Source organism: Neomonachus schauinslandi, chromosome 3 (assembly GCF_002201575.2).
Source record: "Neomonachus schauinslandi chromosome 3, ASM220157v2, whole genome shotgun sequence".
Lineage (NCBI taxonomy): Eukaryota > Metazoa > Chordata > Mammalia > Carnivora > Phocidae > Neomonachus > Neomonachus schauinslandi.
In genome coordinates, this window is record NC_058405.1 from 53,560,286 (window position 1) to 53,585,311 (window position 25,026).

Genomic DNA, 25,026 nt, shown 5'->3' on the forward strand with positions numbered 1-25,026 from the left:
TAGTAAAAGGATTTAAAAAAAATCTCCAAGGGCGCCTGGGTGGCTCAGTTGGTTAAGTGACTGCCTTCGGCTCAGGTCATGATCCTGGAGTCCCTGGATCGAGTCCCGCATCGGGCTCCCTGCTCGGCAGGGTGCCTGCTTCTCCCTCTGACCCTCCCCCCTCTCATGTGCTCTCTCTCTCTCATTCTCTCTGTCTCAAATAAATAAATAAAATCTTTAAAAAAAAAAAAAATCTCCAAGTAAAACATCCCCAACCCTTACCAAGAAAAAAACAACTTGTTGCATATCACATTTGTCGCATGGATATTTTTTAAACAGTCTTGTTTTTTACACAATTACTACCAGCTTTTTCTACTTTTGTCATTTCATTTTCATCACCCTTGATGAAAATGAGCTTATCCAGATGGAAACAAGCTTCTCTATACTTTCAAATGTTGGTTTTGATGTGGTATTTAATAAAAGTATTTAAGTATTTTTAAACATAGACAACTTTTCCTTGCTGCAATAGGTAAAGGATACCTAAGCTAGCAAGAAGAGTTCTCACACAGTGGCATATTATTTAGCCTCAAAAAAGGAATGAAGTGGGGTGCCTGGATGGCTCAGTCATTAAGTGCCTGCCTTCGGCTCAGGTCATGATCCCAGGGTCCTGGGATCGAGCCCCACGTTGGGCTCTCTGCTCAGCGGGAAGCCTGCTTCTCTCTCTCCCACACCTCCTGCTTGTGTTCCCTCTCTCGCTGTCTCTCTGTCTCTCTCTCTGTCAAAATAAATAAATAGAATCTTAAAAAAAAAAAAAAAAGAAGAATGAAACTCCATACATGCTACAACGTGGGTGAGCACCAAAGAAATCATGCTGTGAAAGAGGTGAGACACAGAAGGACAAATACCGTGTGTTTCCATCTCTATTCTAGAGAGCTGGAATAGGCAAATTCAAAGAGACACAAAGTAGAATTGAGATTACCAGGGTCTGGAAGAAAGGGTGAGGGGAGTTATTTTGTTAATGAGTACCTTAAAGTTTTTTAGTAGGGATGATGATGAAAAATTATAGTGGTGATTGGCAGCATAACTTTGTAAATTTAATGTCGCTGAATTGTACAATTATAAATGGTTTAAATGATAAATATTATGTATAGTTTGCAACAGTGAAAAACATTTTAAAAAAGAAGGTAAGAATTCTGGCACGATCTTACAACTGAGGACCAGAAAGTTCTAGCCTCTATTACTGGACCTGATGCCTGAATATGTTCTGGTTCAACAAATTCGGAAAGTTCCTGTGTGGGCTCCTCCTTTCATTCATTTGGTTCATTCCATTGATAAATATTTATTTAAAAATAAAAAGTCACAATATGTCATATTAGACTGAGGACTGGAAAGGTGAGTAAGGGAGCCTACAGGACATGGGAGAAGACAGCCATATTCACATATGATTAAAATACAGTAGAAAGGCTGCAGTAGAAATGCAATGAATGTGGTGGGAACACCAGAGAAGAAGTTCCTGAGGGGATCAGGGTGCATAGAAGAGTCAATAATTTATCTGGGCTTGAACTTTGTTGAAGGAATTGGTTGTTTTTTGTGTTTGGTAATATGCAGTACACGATCATTCACATTTTTATGCCTTGGGATCTTGAATCTAAGATATTTGCAGGCTTTTTGAATATTTTGTGATTTTTTTTTTCCCCTAAGGGTTCCAGCAAACTGGTTCCTGGAGGCATGAAGACATGTTGGTTTGTTCTCTGTTCTGTTTTCTAAAAATTATAAGCAAAAAAACTTTGAGAAATAATTTAAAGTGAATGAGACACGTTCAGATCTCTCAAAGAGCTTGTAATCTAATAGGGAGATAAGGTAAAGACAGCTGGGTGGTAAGTGTCTTAAGAAACAGTCAATGTGGCAGTAATATAATAATAGGAGGGGACTTTAACACCTCCTTCACTGAAATGGACAGATCGTCTAAGCAAAAGATCAACAGGTAAATAAAGCCTTTAAATGACACACTGGACCAGATGGACCTCACAGATATATTCAGAACATTCCATCCCAAAGCAACAGAACACACATTCTTCTCTAGTGCACATGGAACGTTCTCCAGAATAGATCACATCCTAGGTCACAAATCAGGTCTCAACCAGTACCAAAAGACTGGGATCATTCCCTGCACAGTGCTTTGAAATTAAAACTCAATCTCAAGAGGAAAGTCGGAAAGAACTCAAATACATGGAGGCTAAAGAGCATCCTACTAAAGAATGAATGGGTCAACCAGGAAATTAAAGATAATTCTTCTTTAAAAAATTCATGGAAACAAATGAAAATGAAAACACATCTGTTCGAAATCTTTGGGATACAGTGAAGGCGGTTCTAAGAGGAAAGTATATAGCAATACAAACCTTCCTCAAGAAACAAGAAAGGTCTCAAATACACAACCTAACCCTACACCTAAGGGAGCTGGAGAAAGAAGAGCAAATAAAGCCTAAACCCAGCAGGAGAAGAGAAATAATAAAGATCAGAGCAGAAATCAATGAAATAGAAACCAAAAGAACAGTAGAACAGATCAATGAAACTAGGAGCTGGTTCTTTGAAAGAATTAATAAGATTGATAAACCTCTGGCCAGACTTAGCAAAAAGAAAAGAGAAATGACCCAAATAAATAAAATCATGAACGAAAGAAAGAGGAGAGATCACAACCAACACCAAAGAAATACAATCAATTATAAGAACATATTATGAGTAACTATATGCCAGCAAATTAGATAATCTGGAAGAAATGGATGCATTCCTAGAGACGTATAAACTACCAAAACTGAACCAGGAAGAAATAGAAAACCTGAACAGATCCATAACCAGTAAGGAAATTGAAGCAGTCATCAGAAATCTCCCAACAAACAAGGGCCCAGGGCCAGATGGCTTCCCAGGGGAATTCTACCAAACATTTAAAGAAGAATTAATACCTATTCTTCTGAAACTCTTCAAAAAAATAGAAATGGAAGGAAAACTTCCAAACTCATTTTATGAGGCCACCATTACCTTGATCACAAAACCAAAGACCCCATCAAAAAGGAGAATTACAGACCAATATCCCTGATGAACATGGATGCAAAAATTCTCACCAAAATACTAGCCAATAGGATCCAACACTACACTAAAAGGATTATTCACCATGACCAAGTGGGAGTTATTCCGGGGCTGCAAGGTTGGTTCAACATCCACAAACCAATCAATGTGATACAATACATTAATAAAAGAAAGAACAAGAAGCATATGACCCTCTCAATAGATGCAGCAAAAGCATTGGACAAAGCACAGCATCCTTTCTTGATTAAAACTCTTCACAGTGTAGGGATAGAGGGTACATACCTCAATATCATAAAAGCCATCTATGAAAAACCCACAGCGAATATCATTCTCAATGGGGAAAAATGGAGAGCTTTTCCCCTAAGGTCAGGAACATGGCAAGGATGCCCACTATCACCACTGCTATTCAACATAGTACTAGAAGTCCTAGCCTTAGCAATCAGACAACAAAAAGAAATAAAAGACATCCGAATTGGCAAAGAAGAAGTCAAACTCTCACTCTTTGCAGATGATATGATACTCTGTGTGGAAAACCGAAAAGACTCCACCCCAAAACTGCTAGAACTCATACAGGAATTCAGTAAAGTGGCAGGATATAAAATCAATGCACAGATATCAGTTGCATTTCTATACACCAACAAGACAAAAGAAAGAGAAATGAAGGAGTCGATCCCATTTACAATTGCACCCAAAACTATAAAATACCTAGGACTAAATCTAACCAAAGAGGCAAAGGATCTGTACTCAGAAAACTATAGAATACTCATGAAAGAAATTGAGGAAGACACAAAGAAATGGAAAAACATTCCATGCTCATGGATTGGAAGAACAAATATTGTGAAAATGTCTATGCTACCTAGAGCAGTCTACACATTTAATGCAATCCCTATCAAAATACCATCCACTTTTTTCAAAGAAATGGAACAAATAATCCTAAAATTTGTATGGAACCAGAAAAGACCCCTAATAGCCAGAGGAATGTTGAAAAAGAAAAGCAAAACTGGTGGCATCGCAATTCCGGACTTCAAGCTCTATTACAAAGCTGTCATCATCAAGACAGTATGGTACTGGCACAAAAACAGACACATAGATCAGTGGAACAGAATAGAGAGCCCAGAAATGGACCCTCAACTCTATGGTCAACTAATCTTTGACAAAGCAGGAAAGAATGTCCAATGGAAAAAAGACAGTCTCTTCAACAAATAGTGGTGGGAAAATTGGACAGTCACATGCAGAAAAATGAACCTAGACCATTTCCTTACACCACACATAAAAATAGACTCAAAATTGATGAAAGACCTAATTGTGAGATAGGAATCCATCAAAATCTTTGAGGAGAACTAAGGTGCAACCTCTTCGACCTCAGCTGCAGCAACTTCTTCCTAGAAACATCGCCAAAGGCAAGGGAAGCAAGGGCAAAAAATGAACTATTGGGACTTCATCAAGATAAAAAGCTTTTGCACAGCAAAGGAAACAGTCAACAAAACCAAAAGACAACTGACAGAATGGGAGAAGATATTTGCAAATGACATATCAGATAAAGGGCTAGTATCCAAAATCTATAAAGAACTTATCAAACTCAACACCCAAAGAACAACTAATCCAATCAAGAAATGGGCAGAAGACATGAACAGACATTTCTGCAAAGAAGACATCCAAATGGCCCATAGACATGAAAAAGTGCTCAACATCACTCGGCATCACGGAAATCCAAATCAAAACCTCAATGAGGTACCACCTCACACCAGTCAGAATGGCTAAAATTAACAAGTCAGGAAATGACAGATGTTGGCGAGGATGCGGAGAAAGGGGAATCCTCTTACGCTGTTGGTGGGACTGCAAGCTTGTGCAGCCACTCTGGAAAATAGTATGGAGGTTCCTCAAAAAGTTGAAAATAGAGCTACCCTATGACCCAGCAATTGCACTACTGGCATTTACCCCAAAGATACAAATGTAGTGATCTGAAGGGGCACATGCCCCAATGTTTATAGCAGCAATGTCCACAATAGCCAAACTATGGAACGAGCCTAGATGTCCACCAACAGATGAATGGATAAAGAAGATGTGGTACATATATACAATCGAATATTATGCAGCCATCAAAAAATGAAATCTTGCCATTTGCAACGACGTGGATGGAACTAGAGGGTATTATGCTAAGCGAAAAAGTCAATCAGAGAAAGATAAGTATCACATGATCTCACTGATATGAGGAATTTGAGAAACAAGACAGAGGATCATGGGGGAAGGGAGGGAAAATCGAAACAAGACGAAACCAGAGAGGGAGACAAACCATGAGAGACTCCATCTCAGGAAACAAACTGAGGGTTGCTGGAGTGGTGGGGGGTGGGAGGGATGGGGTGGCTGGGTGATGGACATTGGAGAAGGTATGTGCTATGGTGATCGCTGTGAATTGTGTAAGACTGATGAACCACAGACCTGTACCCCTGAAACAAATAATACATTATATGTTAATAAAAAAAACTAAAAACAAAACAAAACAAAAACAACAGTGTGGGATTGCTGTGCGGAGGCTGGAGAAGTGACTTCGGGGGCGATGGAGCAAAGCTTTTTTGGAGGGGTGTGTTTGCACTTTTCCCTTAAGGCTCTGTAGAATTGTGGTAAGTAGATGTGAGTAAGGTCATTTTATTTGGATAGAAAGGTATGAGCAAAAGCAGAAAGGCAGCAAATACTTAGTCCTATTCAGGGAAGCAGCGAAAAAGCAAGCCTGAAAGGCCCATTGGGGCCAGGTTATGAGGATCTCCAAACTTTCAATGTTCTGCTTATTCTAAGAGTCCATGATTTGTTACTGGTAGATTTGGAAGAGAAAGGCTAGAGTCTTCACACCCATACTCGTACATGGGATAGCGGAGAAAAAGAGCAATAGCAGTGATCCAGAAGCACTGGATGGGCACTGGGCACCTGGGAGGGGTGGGAATACATTGAACTAGAAACATGACATAGTGAGAAGAACATGTTTGGAGTCAGTCAGCCATGGGTTAAAATCCTGTAATCAACATTTACTGTGTAGACTTGGCCAACTTAGAACTGCTGAGCCTCATTCTCCTTGTGTGACAAATGGGGATAATAGTGTCTTTATGTAGGATTGTCCTGAGGATTCAAGAGAATGGGGTGACACACATACGTAGATTCCAGATGGCTCTAGGTGATCCCTAGGGTACCTTCTGAATCTGAATGTCTGTGAAATAATTTAAAAGTTTTTTCCTGCAAATATAAGTTATTCACGTAATTGAAGTTAAAATATATAAATCATGTATTTCTAGGCAATTAATATAATGAATTTCAAGTATCAGTGAAAACGCCACAGCCAAAATAGATTCTCCTGGTGCAGAAACTTATCTCTGGGAATTACTCAAATATTTTGGAAGCTGTGTTAACCATTTCAGTCCTGTATGTTGCCATTCCAGGCCCAGAACCATGTGTTTAGGAAATGGTGTTTTCTTGTCAGATCTAATCTAAGGTCCGTCTAATTCCTTTTCCTGATGGGAGCTCTGAGTTAGGGTTTTACTCTGTGAAGTGTATTCTGCTAAGGTGGCTACGGGCAATACTTGAAAGTGTGAATGTACTTTGAAAACCTCTCCCATGCTTTCCATTAGAAATAGTCTAGATTGTGGTACCTTGTGTCCCTACTAGACTTTGTCTTTAGCCAGTTTACGGAAATCTTTTTCTTCTAATTATTCTTCAGGCGAACCTCTTAGGTTTTCTGTTTGATGATGACATTATTTGTAAATGAGGTCATCTCCTTTCTGATGGTTGTATCCTTATTTGTGTCTCCTGACCTAGAGATAAGTATGTCAGGATGATGATGGTGGTGGGAATTGATAAGATGGTGTTGGAAAGGCCTCTAGTGTTTCAGTATCTAGTATGATATTGACATTTAGTTTGAATTCCATAGCACCCTTGTTCTATCTTTCCTGTCCCTTGGCTCACATTATATAGAAACTTGGGGGAAAATGTCTTTTACCTATTGAACTCTGAGCCCATTAAGGACAGCGTCTTTTCTTATTCATCTCCATGTTTGCAGGATTAGCACTGAGCCTGAACAAAACATGCAGATATTTATGGGAGGCATGAATAAGTACCTTAATTTATCAGGGCTCAATAAAAAGATCCTGAAGACAATAATTTCCTATGTAATAGGAAATTATAAACATCTTTTCAGAATTTTGAAGAAGATTCACTGTTCAGCAGTCTTCCTAAAAAATGTTTCATTTAAATTTAATATCTTGAATACTTGTCTTTTTTGTGATTCTTATGTAAGAAAGCAGGAAGGAGATACAGCTTAAAGTTCTATCCTACTTGTAATTAAAAGAAATAGTGAAAGCCCAAATTCTGACTAAATTGTTGGCTCAAGTGTGAATTCTTTAATTCCTTTTCTAACTTGTATGTTTTCCAGCATACATACAAATAAATAAGTCCAGGAATTAATATAACTAATTGGCTATTTTGTACTTGCCTATGCAGACAAAAAACAAAGGTAATATTTATGTTGATTGTATTTGGTTCGAGGTGTTGATATTTTATTTTTTATTTATTTATTTATTTATTTTTAAAGATTTTATTTATTTATTCATGAGAGATAGAGAGAGAGAGAGAGAGGCAGAGGGAGAAGCAGGCTCCCCGCGGAGCAGGGAGCCCCATGCGGGACTCGATCCCAGGACCCTGGGATCATGACCTGAGCTGAAGGCAGACGCTTAACCGACTGAGCCACCCAGGCATCCCGAGGTGTTGGTATTTTAAAACGATATATACCCTAGTGCTGTATAATCCCCTTTTCTTGGTACTTCCCACTTTAGTTTTTATAGATTTCTGTTTGAAATAATATTTTGTCTCAATGTCATTCATGTAGACAATCATTTGAAAACGGTGGGATATGAGATGGGACTGAATAATGTGAAGAATACTTCTTAAAGGTGAAGTAAGGTATATCAAAGAATAATTTGCAAAACCTTTATGGCAGAAGTCATATTTATTGAAAAAAATTAATATCTTTGCTATAAAATTTATAACAGGAGTATTTACTGAATGTTTATTTTGATGCATAAACCTGAATATTACATACCAAGTACAAGACAGTAGCACTAGCTTTTCCTTTATTTACATTTTATGAAAATCGTTATGCAGTCCATGTTAAAAGAACTTATGATGGAGAATTGTTACATTAGAAAAATAATATTCTTGATAAAGCATTCTCAAGGAGTCCAAGGAGTCCAATCTTTTCTGCCTCTTCAATAAGGCAAAGAGTCCCTGGAATAGCATATAACTTAATTTACAAAATACAATAAATGTTCAGACACATATTCAAGTTTTCTTTTGGTATGATTTTTCCTCACTCTAAAATTACTTTTTATTTTTGTTTTTATTTATTTTTTTAGTAAAACAGAAAGGCTTTCAGGAAAATGTCATTGACTGATTTCAGCTATACATTACATATACAACTCCGTAGCCTAGCGACGACCATTGCTACACCGTCATGAACTTTAAGTATTTTGCTGGGTGAGCTATTCTCAAATGTAGCATATTTTAAAATTTTGCCGTCATTATGACTGGAATCGTTGGTGTTCATAGGAAACAGACCTGTCACAGTATGAAGCTTTGTTTTAGGGAACTGGTACACAATCACATTTCCACTCACAGGAGAACGCCACAGATGTAACTGAAGTCAGGCCCCGATGGCTCCACAGGGGCCCCAGGCCGGACCAACCCCAGCTTCCAGTGCTCACGCTGCACAGCCCTGGCCCAGTCAGGTGGTTTCGTCTCCAGAGACTTGCTGGCTCTTCACAGTTAAGTCGTTTTAATTCCTTCAAAGGCACACAGCTTCCACCTTTTTTCCAACGTTGCTCCCACGCCTGTGAATTCCTGTTTAAACATGCGTGGCAGCCTCATCAGAAGCATTTCGATTTCGTTTGCAGATATCTGTTAGAAAGGAAGAAAAGTCACTTTTGGGAACAAGACTCGTCTGCAAGGAGGCAAGGGGTTGGGCAAGGATGCACTTTTCCAGGGAGATAAATGACACTACTTGGCTGTCAAGTAGCGTGCTGAGGAGAGGAGCGCTGGTCAAGCACTGGAAGTGACTGTCCTGGTCTCGAGCAGCCGGTGGGGCTGGGCAGGTAGGAGACAGAGGGGCGCGAATCCCAGGCTCACCTTCCTTTGGATGGCTAGCTTACTGGGTAGTGCCTTGTGTGAACAGCCCTCCCCACCTTGATATAAAAGGAGATGAGAATGGGATTTAAGGGGGCTGAGTGCAAGTTCATCACCGCTCCGGGTGCCCTCATCCTCTTCGACTAAGGGCAATGCTTTTATCTCACTCAGTGAGGGCCAAAGGGCATATGGGTAGATTTCCGGCCACCCTAACTTCTCTTTCTTTAATTTTCACAGAGACCAGAAGACCATAAAGGTTTAGAATGAAATGAAAACCCAGAACCTACAACCATGAAAATCTCAACATCCATTCTTAAAATCCAGGTAGTTTGTTTTTTCTTTTTTAAGTTTTATTTGTTTAAGTAATCTCTACACCACATATAGGGCTCGAACTCAGGACCCTGAGATCAAGAGTTGCACGCTTTTCCGATTGAGCCAGCCAGGCACCCTTCCAGGTAGTTTTTTCTTTTTTTAAGTTAAAAAAAAACTTTTAAAAAAGATTTTATCTACTTATTTGAGAGAGAGAGACAGACACAGATAGCAAGAGAGAGCACTGAGCGGGGAACAGAGCGAGAAGCAGGCTCTCCACTGAGCAGGGAGCTCAACACGGGACTCAATCCCAGCACCCTGGGGTCATGACCCCAGCCAAAGGCAGACGCTTAACTGACTGAGCCACCCAGGCACCCCCCCCCCCCAAGGTAGATTTTTAATGTAGTTGTTTTTTCTTCTACCTATTTTTCTCTATTACATACATTTTTATGCCAATAATTCATTTTACCTTAAATAAAGGACAGATCAACCATAATCCTTCTGCTCTAACACAGCCATTGTTCTCATTTTCCTGTCTTTGTTTCCCAGCCCATGTACTTGCATGGGGATCTCCTATAGCAAGGTGGCTAAGACCCTGGAACCAGAGGGGCTAACATTTTTGTTTGAATCCTGTATCTACTATTGCTATGAGCTAAATGACTCCAACCAAGATAATTAGTCTCTCTAATCCTCAGCAAATGGGAATAACAAAGTGTAATAAGGATGTATAAAGACTACTGGCTTAGCATAGATTTGGCACATAGAAAGGTTTAATGAATCAGACCTATTACTATTTTTCATGGTACAATCACTGGATAGATATCATTTTAGAGTCTGCACTTTCCATTTAACATTTAAATGTTAAACTTATTTAACATTTATTTTAAAGAGAGACCAAATAGACCAAGAAGTCAAATCAGCTTTTCATGTAACGTTCACATGGAAAAGATTTCACGTGATATATTCAATATCAATTCACATGATATATTCAATATTTCAAAAAAAAAAAACCAAAAATCTTTCGAGGCAGTTGAAATAAATTGCATTCTAAAATTTTTGTGTGAATTATTTTGAAATCTGAATGCATTTTCCTACAAAGCCATGTTAAAAGGATTATTAGATTGCCAGGTCAGCCCACAAAAGCCTATTAAATGGATGCTTAAAAGGTTCATGTGATTTTGAAACATTTCATTTCAATGCGCACTGTGCAGAATGCCTTCACCAGCATCCTAATTCCATTGTCACAACACTCCTATTAGATACATGTGTCAAAAATGTTAAGATGTATCTTCGTTTTATAGCTAGGAAAACAGAGTGAACTACAGAGAGTTAAGTGCCTTTTCAAAGACCGAACTGGGAAGGAACCCACTGCTTGTGCCTGGGAACTAGGCATTGGTGTGTTTCACGTGCTCCGCATGATTTCAGCAAGCCGTGGGTGAAGAACCAGGAGTGCAGTGCTTACTTTCGAAATATCAATCACCTGGGGTTCCTGTTAAAAAAACTCAGATTCCCTAGCCTTTTCTCTGGAGACTGATTCAGCTGATCTGGGGTGTAGCTCATATACTCTATTTTTGATAACCACCCCAGGTAATTCTTAAGATCAGCCATATTTGGGTTAAGAATGGGATTTTAAATCAGACAGGCTTGGATTTTAATCGGGGTAGGGCCAACCTGTGTAACCATGGGCAGGTCATTTAACAGCTGTAACTCTCAGTTTCTTCATGTGTATAAAAGACGTTGTAATCTCTCAGCCTAATCATGAGGATTATACATAAAATGTAACATGGTGCCTGGAACGAGATGCTTTCTCTCTGTATACACACTAGGCAATGCTGACAGAATATGACACTCTGTTACCAAACTTTTTGTGATAGGTGAGTCCAGCTCTGCGCTCCTAAGCCAAAGCAAACAAATACAGAAAAGTGTGTGGTCAAACCCAGTTTTCACTTGGTCCAGAAGGCAGTTTTCTGAAGCCAAGTTCTCCTCCTCACCTCCTTTCTTTCCTTTGGAGAAAGACAGCACAGGTTGTCTATGGTCGGCTCCAGTCTGCAGTCAATTCAGGTGATACTCCTGAGATGAGCCACCCTTGTCCCCGATCAGGCAGAGCCACAGAGAAGCTGCCAGACCCCCAGGTTAACAGCCGGCCCATCCCAGGCTTGTTTACAGGATAACCGTCAGCTCCCTTGGCAAAGTAGGGAAAGGAGCTTTGTAGTGCTCTTTAGGAAGGAGAGAGAGAAGCTAAATTCTTGAGGGTAAAACAAAGGTCTGGTGTGAAGGTGACACCTATCTATGCCGGAGACCAGCTGGGGTCAGGGCAGGCGGTGCTGCCCAGCAGCCCCGATGCGAAGAAGTGCGACAGCTCAGAGTTCTGGAAAACCTTGTCCTCTCCAGACTTCCGCAAACACTTATGTTAGTTCTCACTACGCTCTCATAAGACAGGGAGTAGTTTACAAATGAGGAAACTGAGGTCCAGACCGACTAGGTAACCCAGGCACTAAGTGTGGAGCTGGGCTGCAGATCCAGACTCCTTGGCCTTATTTTTGAGCACTGACGCCAAATGCCACAGGGGGCCGGGGACTGTGGACTGAGCACCGGAAGTAGTCCTCTTGGTCACTGTCTCCCTGTTGGGGGCCGGGGCCTGTGTACTAGAGGGCAGGTCTGTGATGACTAAGACTTTAGAGTGATATCAACATCAGTAACAAACAGAGTTCCCAACTCGACCAGCTCATACACATCCCAGTGCCAATGCCTGGGTGCCCCTACAGCAACTCTTCACCAAAACAGCAAGCAAATCATGGGGAATCTTGTTTTCTGTGATGTCTTTTGACCCGAGGCTAGGCTTGAACCACAGAGGAAGCTGGAGTAGCATGCTGGAGGAGAGAGGGAGCCACTCCTTCCTGAGTCCTCACGGCACTTTAAAGCACAAAACGGGGGCGCCTGGGGGGCTCAGTCATTAAGCGTCTGCCTTCGGCTCAGGTCATGATCCCGGGGTCCTGGGATCGAGTCCCGCATCGGGCTCCCTGCTCGGCGGGAAGCCTGCTTCTCCCTCTCCCACTCCCCCTGCTTGTGTTCCCTCTCTCGCTGTGTCTCTCTCTGTCAAATAAATAAAGTCTTAAAAAAAAAAAAAAACTCTTAATAAAGCACAAAACAAATGGCAACCAACACTCAGTAGCACTTGCTGTGTGCCAGATACTGTTGCGAGTACTGTTCATATAGTAAGTCATTTAATACACAATGTAATCCATAAAAACCCATGTTACAGAGGGTAAAACTGAGACACAAAGATGTTAAATATGTCACCCAAGGTTCCACAAGTAAGTAGTGAGACTGGGATTTGAAATTTTTATGGTTACTTAGTTTGGATGACCAATTAGCCATTCCTCGGATTTTGACAGAACCAGAAATTAGTATAATGGCAAGGAGTGTCCTCAAAAGTAGTTAATGCTAGTAAGCTGCCGTTGGCTTCAAGCTTCAAGGTAACCGCCTGAATGTGGACAGGGGTGTGGCACGATTACAGAACAGACCGCCTCAAATGAAGTCCTGTCTGAAATCTCCCTTTAATAAGGCTCTGAGATGAATTCTAGAGCATTTCCTTGAAGATGTTTTGTATCTCATGCCGGAAGAAAGATCAAGGAGAAATTGCTTTCAAGTTAGTTTGATGGTTTTTAAAACTTTCTCTACCCTGACAAAATAACTTTGATGATATATCACATTTTGGGATTTTCAAAACAAAGAGAGAATTTAATTTGTCCTTTTTTTTTTTTTTTTTACCCTATGGCCAAAGAGTTTTTACTTTACAATTATTTTCATTTACTTTAATTCTGTTTTCTCCTCCTAAATAATTTGTCAGCTCTTGTAATTTTGCCGTGGCAATATCCTTTATCTTCCTACTGATCATTTCTTGGTTTTGAGAACTGAAAGAATCCTGGAGTGCTCACATAAAACAAAGCAGCCAGACCTTACTGGCCGAGCTCAGAGTGAGACGTACCCATTCTGTCATCAGCTGTGCAGGGTTCCCTTCCCCATATCCACTCTGAGGTCAGGGCTTCTCTCTAAGCGCCTGTCTGTCCTCCATGGAAGCCACTGGGGGACAGGGAAGGCTGTGCTCGCCCAGCGGGTGAGTGGAGGGGCTAGAACTCGGTGCAGGGCTTTCGATGCCAAATCCAGCCCTGCCTTCACAGCACACGGGTGCTGTGAGCAGAATCTAACACATGTGGTTGAGAGACTTCTGTGCAGCATTGCCGTCTAGGTTAGAGACATGCGCTGTGCCTGTAAAATTTCTCATTTACCGTACACCACGTATTTGATGCTCTAGAAAGTGGGGAAGATTGTCATAGATGTGATGCTTTTATTACCCGCTTACTCAGCTGGCTGTTGTTTCAAGAAATGGGTGGTCTGTATATTTTCAATCTTTGATGTTGTCAGTGGATCCCTGGCCACCCCTGTTTTGTTTAACATTTTCTAAGTCTGACATCTATTCTTTTAGAAAGGATTGATTTGTTCTAATTAAGAAAAAAAAAAAAGAAGGAATAAAGGCTCCATGTAACCAAGGAGCTTGTGTGCTGGTAACACTGCAGAGGTAATTTATAAGATCTGCTTGATTTATTCTCTGATTTGCTCACTCCAGCCCAAGCCCACTGCCTCCTTGCTGGGCCTCTAAGCATGGATATAAATTGACACAGCAGATATAAATCAATTTTATTACGGGGATGGTTGGCTCCATGTCCCATATAGTCAGGCAAGAGAAGCCAAGTGATGAGGGGTTCTTGTTTGAGGCACTGAAAAGACCTGGCATAGGCTTTGTCAAGGCTGGAGAGTCCGAGAAGCCAATTGCAAAACCAAATTTCCTTCCATAGGATAAACTGACTGTTGGCTTTTTTTTTTTTATTAAAGATTTTATTTATTTATTTGAGAGAGAGAGAATGAGAGAGAGCACATGAGAGTGGGGAGGGTCAGAGGGAGAAGCAGACTCCCCGCCGAGCAGAGAGCCCGATGCGGGACTCGATCCCGGGACTCCAGGATCATGACCTGAGCCGAAGGCAGTCGCTTAACCAACTGAGCCACCCAGGCACCCCCTGACTGTTGGCTTTTAGTGCACATTTAAATCTTGTTCATTCTTCGTATCCCTGGGCACCACATAGCATCAGCACACAGACACCTTACAGTAAACTTTTGCAGAGAGAAATGTGGAATATGGATGGGGAAAGAAGGGAAGGGAGGGAGGGAGGAATAAGGAAAGAAGCTAGAAGTAAGTGGAGGAATTACGAAGACCAAAGGAAAGAACTAGAAAGAAGAGGAACAGGGAGGGAGGGACGGAGGAAAAGAAAGGAGAAAGAAGATAAACAGAAGGAAAGAATTAGAAGGAGAAAAAGAAGGATCTGGATGGAAAATGAGAGAAGGAGAGAAGGGAGGGGAGAAGGGGGGAGGTTGGCGACAGTGCCCCAGGGGGAGTTGTGAGGGTGAGCACACACTCAGAGATACCTCCTGGTAAACATGGGCTCACGTGAACGTCGCCCTTTTCCAACTTCTATCCCACTAAAGATCTGCCTGCCTGGTATAGCACTTCATTAGTTCATGTCTGATTATCCAGTTATTTCATAAATATTCTGGCATTTCCTGAATTAGACTACAAACCTTTTGAGAGCAGTGTTCTTTCTTAGATTTCTTTTGTGCTCTGGCCATCCCCTATTCTTCCCTGGTCCCTAGGACAGTGCTGGGTTCATGAAAAGCAGTGAATTATCCCAGTGTTCACTGGGTCCCTGGTAACCTTGTCAGTTTCTCTTGCTGTGTGTGAGCAATTCCTTTTTATTCTTTATGTAGCCAAATGGAAGTATTGTTACCTCCAATGCTTCATTTATCATGTGCTTTCCAGAGGTGTTGTCATATCTAAAAAACACACTCATTATAGCCTAAGCAACAGAAAACTCACTCACTCATTAACATACTATGACAGGTGGCGATTTAGGAGAACACTGGAATATACATAATAATGAAGATTTTTCGGAGGGGGGGGAACCTTACAAACACCACTGAGAACATTTCATCTACCCTTACTGCCTAACTATAGTCTAGGCAACAATGCTCTCCAGTTATGGCCAATTTGAATCTCCTTGGAACTGACCAGGTATTTTAATTTTGTGTTTCCAGTGGTATGCTTTTAGTACAGACATGCAAATGGCCTGCCCTTCTGGTGGGAGATGTACACATGCCTATGAGCACCCAAGCCCATCAGTGAACAGTGGTATCATGTCAAAATGGCAGGTCTTTGTAAATCCTCCAGTATCAGCGGCCATATTATGTTGAGTCTGGTTTTCAGAATCAAATCTACTTGGTGGGCCTTGGGAGGAGGCTATACATATGTAGAGGGGGCAGCCAGACACGCTTGGGAGAACTTAAGTCCTAAAGAATACATAAATTGGGGTAAGAGCAGAAGAATCTCTCCTCTTGACTGTAGGACAGGAAATACTCATCTGCTAATGCTCAACTCAATGTGACTTTCTTGCTGCTTAGGGTCAGGGAGTGGGCTTGAAGGGCTCTGGGCTGACCTGGGGGAGTTCTCTGTATTGATTGGAAACCATTTCAGGATAGTGCTGCCTGTCTTGAAGAGCTTACCTGCCTGCACCCAGGACACACTTTTTGACTTGGCAAAGTTTTAGGAAGCCATCTCCCCCCACCACCCTTCTCCTGCCTTCCTCTGAGTGAATCTTTGTGATGTGGTCATATAATCACATTCTGCTACAAGAGGGCTAAGTGAACGAGAGGTGGTGGTTTAGAAGAGGCTGAGAAGAGAAAAATATGCAAATATCATTATCAAGAGCAGGAATAATATTTAACTGGAAAATGGCCTATTACTGGGCTATACAGTTTTAGGAGCCATGTGCAATTCACATGCCCAGCATAATTTAAATTAATTCCTGGCTCTCCTTCCATTTCTAATCATTCTTATACTCATATGTGGCCTTTGGGGAAATCCTAATAAAATCAGCTTCATTACAGGCTGAATTGATTGAGCCTGCTTTCCTTGCTCTCATCAGCACTGGGGTAGGCAGAATCTAAATGTTATTTTACAATTGTCGTAATGGTGATGTTGTCTGATGTCAAACTGTGCTGTTCTAACTGGAATTTTAAAAAACCCATCCTACTAGAATCAGCGAAACCTCCGTGTCATGGAGGCTAAACTGAATCCATAGCCTTTGTGCAACATTAACCAAAACTTGGTGGGGGTCCTGGTGACACCCACCTCCTTCTGATTAACCAGAGGCAGGCGCACCAGGAGAGCCTTAGCGTCAGTGGGCTGCTGGTGGCTCCAGGATTCGGAGCCTTCTGGCAGCTGATACAAGGACAAGGCCCTGGTGGGTACTTAAAGGGAAACCTCTCATTATTTTGTTTTCTAAGCTGCTTAAAGCCCTGGCGATATGGAATTCCAGTATAGAGCAATAATTTGGTCTCTGGATTAAAAAGTCTAAATATCCTTTCAGCCTCACTGGGATAGAAAGAATATTTGGTCTAATTGCTGGCACCTAGGAGTTTTAGAGCACTTTTTCTATATAATTTTTACTTCAGGGATGAGGAAACAATTTGACAGCTCTACTGAGCATTTCATTCAGGAGATAGAGGACTGTCTGGGGAAGACCCTGTGTATTTCCTCTGTGAAGGAAATGCTTTCTTCATTATCTTCTAAAATAAAAGTACCAGTCTGAGATAAAATGGAATTCCCTTTAACTGAATCCCTTCCAGAAAGGCCGATCATCTATGGCCAGGGACCAGGTGTGTGAATTCTCTCCTCAGAGACTCCTGAGGGAGACCACACAAATTTTGCCTGAACAAATGGATGATGGACACTCTGTCCTGAGGTTAAGAATAGAACAAGATAATTCATTATCTATCACCCCCACCAGGTGATTTTACCCCCCCCCAACACACACACACACACACACAAACTCATGTATATACTAAAACAACTGCTTCCCAACAAAAGCTTCCCACTTGGGATTTCCAGGAGGGGAAGGAAAGCAATGTCAACAATACAAGGGAAGGATAATAGCAACGATAGGAATATTTCTTGAGGACTCATTCTATGCCACGCCACACTGGTGAAAGCAGTATTTCATCTTTCAGGCCAAGGTAGGGTCGATATTAATGAAATTGGTGAGGGTAAAAGGCAAAGAAGCCCTTTAAGAAAGCTTAATTTCAACAAAGTAACATTGAATAGCTCATCCTTCTCATTTTATCTGAGTTAACATAAGCATTTTCTATCCCTCCCTGTCCATGAGAGGGGAGGCCACAAAGAAGACATGAGCGTGAACTTCCAGAATCTTATAATCTCCTCATCTCCTCTTCACTCTGTTTTGGCCTACCCTATTACCAGCTGCAAGAGAAGAAAAGGGCATGAATCTCTGTGACTGAAAAATACTTTTTTGTTCCAGATGATTCTCTCAGAGGGGAAGTATAAGACCCATTAGAAAGGTTAAGCAGTTGTGGGATCATGAATTGGTAAGATCATTTGACTCAAATTGAGAGCACAGTGTAGTCATTTAATTGATAGTGGCCATTGAAGATTTAGAATGGTTTGTATGTGTGTAGTCAGGGTCACAGAACTGTGGGCCGGGGCCTGGTCCTACACATTCCAGGTACTTTGCTGCACTCTATGCAAGAGCTTATTTCCATTTTCCCTCCCAGCAGGACATTTAACAAGCTACTCAGTGGTAGGCTTCAGTTCTCTGCTTCTGTGTCCATCCCCTTCCAAGGCTTCCCCCAGCAATGCTGCTTAATGACATGACTTTATTTCAAGAAGGGCCCCTCTCATTGTTCACTGGATTTTGATACATAAATTGATACACACATTGAGCTCTTTTTGTCCTTTCTCTTTTAGAATACAAATACTGCAATGGGTTAGGAGCATAGCTAATTTGCAGACAAGGCAAACTGAGCCTCAGAGAAATGAAGAGTGATGTCCTGACTCTGGGTGTCTCCCTTGGGGGGCACCGCTGAGAGTAACTTTGCGGTCATTTTTTCCATTTAGAGAATAATGCTGAAAAACAACCATTAATATGTTTTCTTGAGAGTCGTGTCAGATCTTTATGTTATTTGAGGTGATTTTCCCTTTATCAGGTGGAGTCCTTACCATAGAATCCTGTGAGAATATGGTCTCAGGATAATGCCCCATTAGCCACCCTGACCTGATTTCTCCCTCTTTGGGGAACTTTCAGGCCAACCTGTAATTTTCAGTCCCTCATATGCTTTTCAGAGTAATTTGGCATCTGCTGAAAGCCACTGTCATTTTAGATAACTGCTCTTCTTTCTATAAAGAAAAAAGCAAGTGAAAAGAAGACAGCTATCTGCCCAAAACGGAGGTCCTTGTGGAGAAGTACTGATAAATCTTCAAACGCCATTATATCCCCTATGCAGCTCACGCGGGGTCCACCTACAGCCAGGAAACAACATGCTAAATTTTAGCAATGCAAGTCCCCTGGAGAAAAAGAGTGTACCTTGGAGTCCAGCTGCTGCATGTATGACCAGAGATACTCTATATTGGCTCCAAAAGGATGGACGTGAAGAAACGTTGATATGATCCCTGAATTAAAGAGACAAACATTGGACATTACTGAAAGGCAAATAAAAGTCTGAGTCAAATAATGTCATTTAACCCCAGTAATGGTTTCATCAGGCTGAGTTATGGTCTCACCATTTTTAACAGCACTCAACAAGCACTCGGTAACAGTCCGTTCTGAAGACAGTCCTAGTAAGGTGGCAAACAACACTCTAGCTTCTGGTATGATAGTGGTTAGAAAAGCTAGACTCTGAGATAATATATAGATGAATAAAAGTATTTCTAAACAAAGACTCTTGGAAGCATTTCAACTACCAATTTTATGCTTGATTTACCAATATAAAATTGTAGTTTTGGGAAGGATAAATTCTCTCTTCTTTCCCTCAGTGGACCTTGCAGCATGAAAATGGCTCATACAGCTGTGTCAGAGATCACATGGCCTCTGATTTCCCTGATAATTACAGCTGCTAGTTATAAAAAGTATTTAATCCATATTTCTCCTAACTGCCACTGAAGGAAGCCCAGATCCTTTCTGAAAGCTTTATTTCCTCCTGGTTGTTGCTGTTATTTAAACAGAGCCAGCTCACTCTCTCCTCCTCGCTGCTGTAATTTACAAGCTCGTTTTAAAAGGCCCAGGAATGGATGGTTTGGCTGGAGTCTGATTATAAATCGGAAGTCTTTTCCATTGTGAAATCAACTGTCAACATTGTACTGACAAATGAAAAGCTGGGCGTTGGTGTCATGGCTGAAGTAAAAGCATTCCCTTTCTGTCCTCCCTGCTCCTAAATCCAAAATCAAGGCTCCATAGATTGTATGCAGCTGTTTGTTAGGAAACTGTGTTCAGACTGACTTTTTAGTTCTAAGTAGGCTTCGAGATGAATTAAATCTGAGGATAAGCCCTCACATTGTTTATTGGGCAACTTTGATGCTTGACAGCCAAAGGTCAAAAGAAAGACATACACTTGTCCGAAATGCAAGGGTGAGCCCTCAAGGAGCACATCGTTCTTGCACAAGGTCATTCTGGGAATTGCAGGGTGACCTTGGATTGATCTGGGACAGGGTCTCGTGGCCTCCTGAGCTCCTGTGTGATGCTTGGGATGCTCTGGGATGAGTGTCAGTGTTTCAAGGAAAGTTCCCAGTTGAGCCTTCGTCTGAGGACAGAGAACCAAAGGGTCCAGTCCACGCTAAGACCTGTCCTCAGAACACTGCTTGTATGAGGTTTATACTGGTTAACAGAGACATGAGGAAGGTGCAAGTAATTCATTATTTCTCCATAATGCCAAAACCTTAGTTTTCAGAGACTGACCCTGTTTTTCTTGAGATATAAAGAAGTACCATTTCATTCTGAGATTGTTCTTCCTTTTTTGCTAAAATGCCCTTTGATGAAATAATGGCCATGGTAAAAGGTACTAATGGTATTTTAAATATTTTTAAGCGGCGAACAGCTATTTTAATATACTTAAGTGGAACTGTTTTGTCCCCCTCACCACTTTGTTAATTTATCTTTTAATTTTACAGACCTGGCGACTACTTCCCTGTGTCTTTGAAATTCTCAAATCTGGTGAGGTGGCACCGTAAGTGATTCTGTTACTAATGAGTTAAAACATAGAAGCTCATGAAGGACTCACTTTAAAAATAAGAAGTATTTAAACAATAACACATATTTGCATTTATTAAGTGGGAGAGAGGGGGCAGAATTCTTAAGGGGAAAGTCCTATTGCAGGATGGTGAATGGGGTTCTCCCTGCTGTCCCCCGCTGAGGACAAGTGATGCTATGTCCACTAGTTTCCACAGGGAGCCTCCGACAAATGGTAGGCGGACCCTCCCCCCATTAGAGAACAAGGGGGAAGAATGAGTAGTCACCTCTGGCTTTGTGAGAAGGCCAGGCTGTTCCTTTCTTCTGGCACACAGGTTCTCCCAGGCAGGGAGGGGGCGCTCCAAGAGAATGGCTCCTAGAGCCAGGAGGGGTGCTGCAAGACAGGGACAGTAGTCCCTTCCTCGGTTGGACGTCGGCTTAGGCAGCAGACTGACTGATCAGCCTTCATGGTGACAAGGATGTGTGTGTTTCCTATGGGGCGTGGGGGCATCTTAGAAGGCAGAGAGGTCGGAGCAGTCTTAGGAGTAAACTACCCAGGCGCCTGGGTGGCTCAGATGGTTAAGCGTCTGCCTTCGGCTCAGGTCATGATCCCAGGGTCCTGGGATCGAGTCCCACATCGGGCTCCCGGCTCAGCGGGGAGCCTGCTTCTCCCTCTGACCCTCTCCCCCCTCATGCTGTTTCTCTCTCGCTCGCTTTCTAAAAAATAAATAAAATCTTTAAAAAAAAAAAAAGGAGTAAACTACCCAGGGCACCAGCAAATTAAAATCTCTACTGCACAGAGACTCCTCACCATCTTCTAGATAACCCACAGCCTCTCCTAAAACACCCATGGGAGTGTGATGTGAAGTTAAATGTCTTCGGTAGAATAAATAGAATGAGTCAGAAGAGGATTGGGGTGGGGGGTTTGGTGAAGAGGTTGATAACTTTTGGCCTAGGAGATGAAGTGCTGAAAGAGGAAGTTTAGGGATACCGGTAATGGGAGGACCCGGAGTGGCCGCTCTTTTTGCCTCTGTGAGGTTGGCAGCCCTCTGTGTACGTGCCCCCTCACTGGCTACTCTCCGAGCCTCAGGCCCAGCGTTGGGTCTGCGCCCCCAGGGAATTCTGCCCTGACAGTCTGTGCGTGTTCTGGTTCAGTATTGGGAATAGAGTTTACGTTTACAATAAATGTGTATTGAATGGATTTATCCTCTAGAAATAAGACTAGCCAGTATACTTGCTTAAAAATTTCTACTGTTCTATTAATAAATGGAGATAAATAAGAACCTTAAAAATTGCACAGTACTAACCAATGATGTGTAGTAGTCTTTCAAAAATCAGGTAACTTTGAGGCATTATTCACTGGTAATTCCTGCCCTTAACTCATCCACTTTATGGATTCAGGACAGAGCAACCTGAATGTTTTGGGCATGGAAACTTTTTATTGAAACTCTTTTGCTTTTTTATAAAAGTAAAAAGAAAATGCTTATATGATTTCTATATATCTTTCTAAAATCAGATTAGAAATCCTGACCCAGACAGTATCTTCCCTTGGGTAGGAGAGTATTCAAAACCATCACTTGGTAGCTGATATTAATAAGCCATTAGCTTTTCTTTAAGAAAATTGAGCAATTGCCCCTAGATCCATTTGGGGCCAAAGTATATAGTTAAAGGTTTTTTTTTTTTTTTTTAATTTTTATTTATTTGACAGAGAACACAAGCAAAAGTGGGGGGGGGGCGTGGCAGAGGCAGAGGAAGAAGCAGGGAGCAGGGAACCTGGTGCGTGGCTCCATCCCAGGACTCTGGGATCGTGACCTGAGCCGAAGGCAGATACTTAATCGACTGAGCCACCCAGGTGCCCCCAAAGTAGGTAGTTAAATAAAGGCTTCCGAAGCTTTCCCTATGGATGGCAACTAAGCTATTCAGTATTGCTAGAGATACAGCAGAAATGGGAAACAATAGTCACAGTCTCCCAAATACTGCACCCCTCCTCTTCCCTCCTCCCACCCTACCGCTGCCCATCACAGTGTCCTCACAGAAGCATTAGTCATGGCAGCTGAGAAAATGTAGTTTCTAAGCCCTGGTTTTGGGTTGGATTCATGGGTGGGGTGAGGTGGGCTTCCTGAATAATCAACTAAAGCCTCTTTGTAGCTCCTTAAAAAGAACAGGGCTAGTTCCTGAGAATGGAAAAAAGGACAGGTGTAACTCATAATCTAATGAGCAATGCTACAAACCCAGAAACTGGAGACTATTTTATGGTCCTCTGGGAGGGACCTAAAAGCTTGGTTAAAAACACACCAGCAACTGAGGGTGGAGAACTTAGCCGTAACTGGACTGGTGGCTCTCCAAAGGGACTGACTCAGTCATTGGTCTTGGCTGTTTCCATGGAGAAGCAGAAGTCTCCATATTTAAGGATGGGTTTCCCAACCAGGAAAATACAAGGGTAAGTAGCTAATTTAAGAAAATAAAAAGAGGAATAGAGGAGGCTGTCCATACTCTTGAGCTTTAAAGCTGCATATTTCAGGGCCTTAAAAAGTGCTTTAGAAAGACCTATATATATAGACAGACCAGCTCTGTGCAACCTGTGGCAAGCCCCTCATTAGAAAGGCCCATTTAAACAGGCATGTAAAAAAGCATTTTGAGCTTTCTCCATCAGAATCACTGAGTGTATTCCCCTTTTTAGTCCTAAGACCAAGGAAGCAGCAGCATTTAAATTAGCCAAGTAGTGCTAGATTTTTACTGCTTCATTCACTCTTCTTTAAGCATTTCCTTAGCAGCAGTTAGGTGCCAGGGTGCTAGGGGCACAGCACTGCACAAGACAGACAAAGTTCCTGCTCTGGGGGAATTTATATTCTAGGTAAGTTACAGAGGTAAACACAAAGATTAAAAATAAAGGAAAGATTTTCAGGTAGTAGTAAACATAGTGAAGAAAACGCAACAGGCTCAAGCTTGGTGGAGTGCTATTTTACACTGGAAAGTGGAGTGAAGGTAGATTTTCCTGTGTCAGATGGGAAGGAGCCAGCCACAGACAGGCTGGGGAAAGATTATTCCAGGTACAGTCAACAGAATGTGCAAAAGACCTGAGGTGGAAATGAGCTGGCAAGAACAAACGGCTGGAGAGTGGTACAGCATGCATTTGGAGGTAGGTAGGGAGCCAGATCACTTAGGGCCCTGTATGACAGATTAAGGGGCGTGGATTAAATTCTAAAAACAGCAGGGAGCCAACATTAGAGTTCTAAGTAGGGGCATGATACGATCTCAGTTATGTTTTAAAAATTTCATTCAAGCTGCTGTTTGGTGAATAGATGAAAAGGAAACTGGGAGGCCATTCAGAAGTGTCTGCACAAGACCTGAAGTGGTAAGGAGTGATCTGGACCAAAGAGCAGTGGGCATTGAAGGTGGAGCTGGTGGAACGCATGTGAGTGGTGAAAGGCTTGGGAGGAGGAGTCCTGGGTATTTGGCTTGAGCAACTGGGTGGTAGCATTTTCTCAGCTGGGAATACTAGGGGAGGAGCATATTAGGGCAGAGAAAAGGGGGAATCAAGCATTCTGTTTTGGCTTTTTAAAATTTGAGATGTCCATTAGCATCTAAATGGAGATACCAAATGGCAGTTGGAGATGGTATAAATTTGGGAGTCAGTGGCCACCAAAAGGGACTCGACGCCAAAGTGTTCATTGAGATTATGCAGGTAGAGAAGAGTCCTCAAGACTGAACCCCAAAGAAGCCCAAAATTTAGAGGTTAAGCTGAGGAAAACTCATCAAGGGAATCTGAGCAGGAGTGATCAATAAAAAAGAATGGTGTCATGATAGCTAAGAGAAGAAGGTATTTCTGCCCAGAAGATGTAAGGAGTCCACTGTATGAAGTGCAGATGACAAATGGAGGGAGTTGAGAAACTGGCAACATGACGTTCTCTGGTCACGTTGACAGAACGGCTTCAGTGTGAGGGTGCCAGCCATCCTGGAGTGGCCGGGGAGGGAGGGAGACAGAGGGAGTGGAGGCTGTGAGTGTAGACAGTGCTTTGGAGAATTATGCTTGGATGGGGAGCAGGGAAGTGGGCTGCTGGAGTCAAGACAGGTTTTCCTTTTCTTTTGTTTTCAAGGTATGGGACAGTAGAGCTCATGTTCATATGCTGAGGCTATGAGCATCTGCTTCCTTCTAACATCACTGCCTAAGGGGCGGTGCAGCTTTCCTGATAGTGCTCGTAGATTATACAGAGTAGTGAGGTGAAGAAGACCATCCAGTCAGACCTCCTAACTTTATTCAGTATGAGGAATTAGATCCACAGTGGATCAGTGATTTGCCCGGTGAATCCAGTGCCTCCATCTGCCAGTACTCAGAATGGGCCTCCCTTGCTGAGGGCTGTTCAGA

At 42.0% G+C, this 25,026-nt stretch overlaps 1 protein-coding gene across 3 annotated transcripts in view; it reads right to left on the bottom strand.

Annotated features, from left to right (window-relative positions):
- Positions 1-8,446: 8,446 nt before the first annotated feature.
- ENOX1 (ecto-NOX disulfide-thiol exchanger 1) overlaps positions 8,447-25,026 on the bottom strand; it is a 210,923-nt gene continuing 194,343 nt past the window's right edge. For all 3 annotated transcript variants that reach the window (XM_044913177.1, XM_021697871.2, XM_021697870.2), the window contains 2 exons: positions 19,023-19,108; positions 8,447-9,000 (listed from right to left, as the gene is read on the bottom strand). In XM_044913177.1, the coding sequence (XP_044769112.1) occupies positions 8,869-9,000; positions 19,023-19,108 (218 nt within the window). In that variant the 3' untranslated portion in view covers positions 8,447-8,868. The remainder of the gene's footprint in view (positions 9,001-19,022; positions 19,109-25,026) is intronic.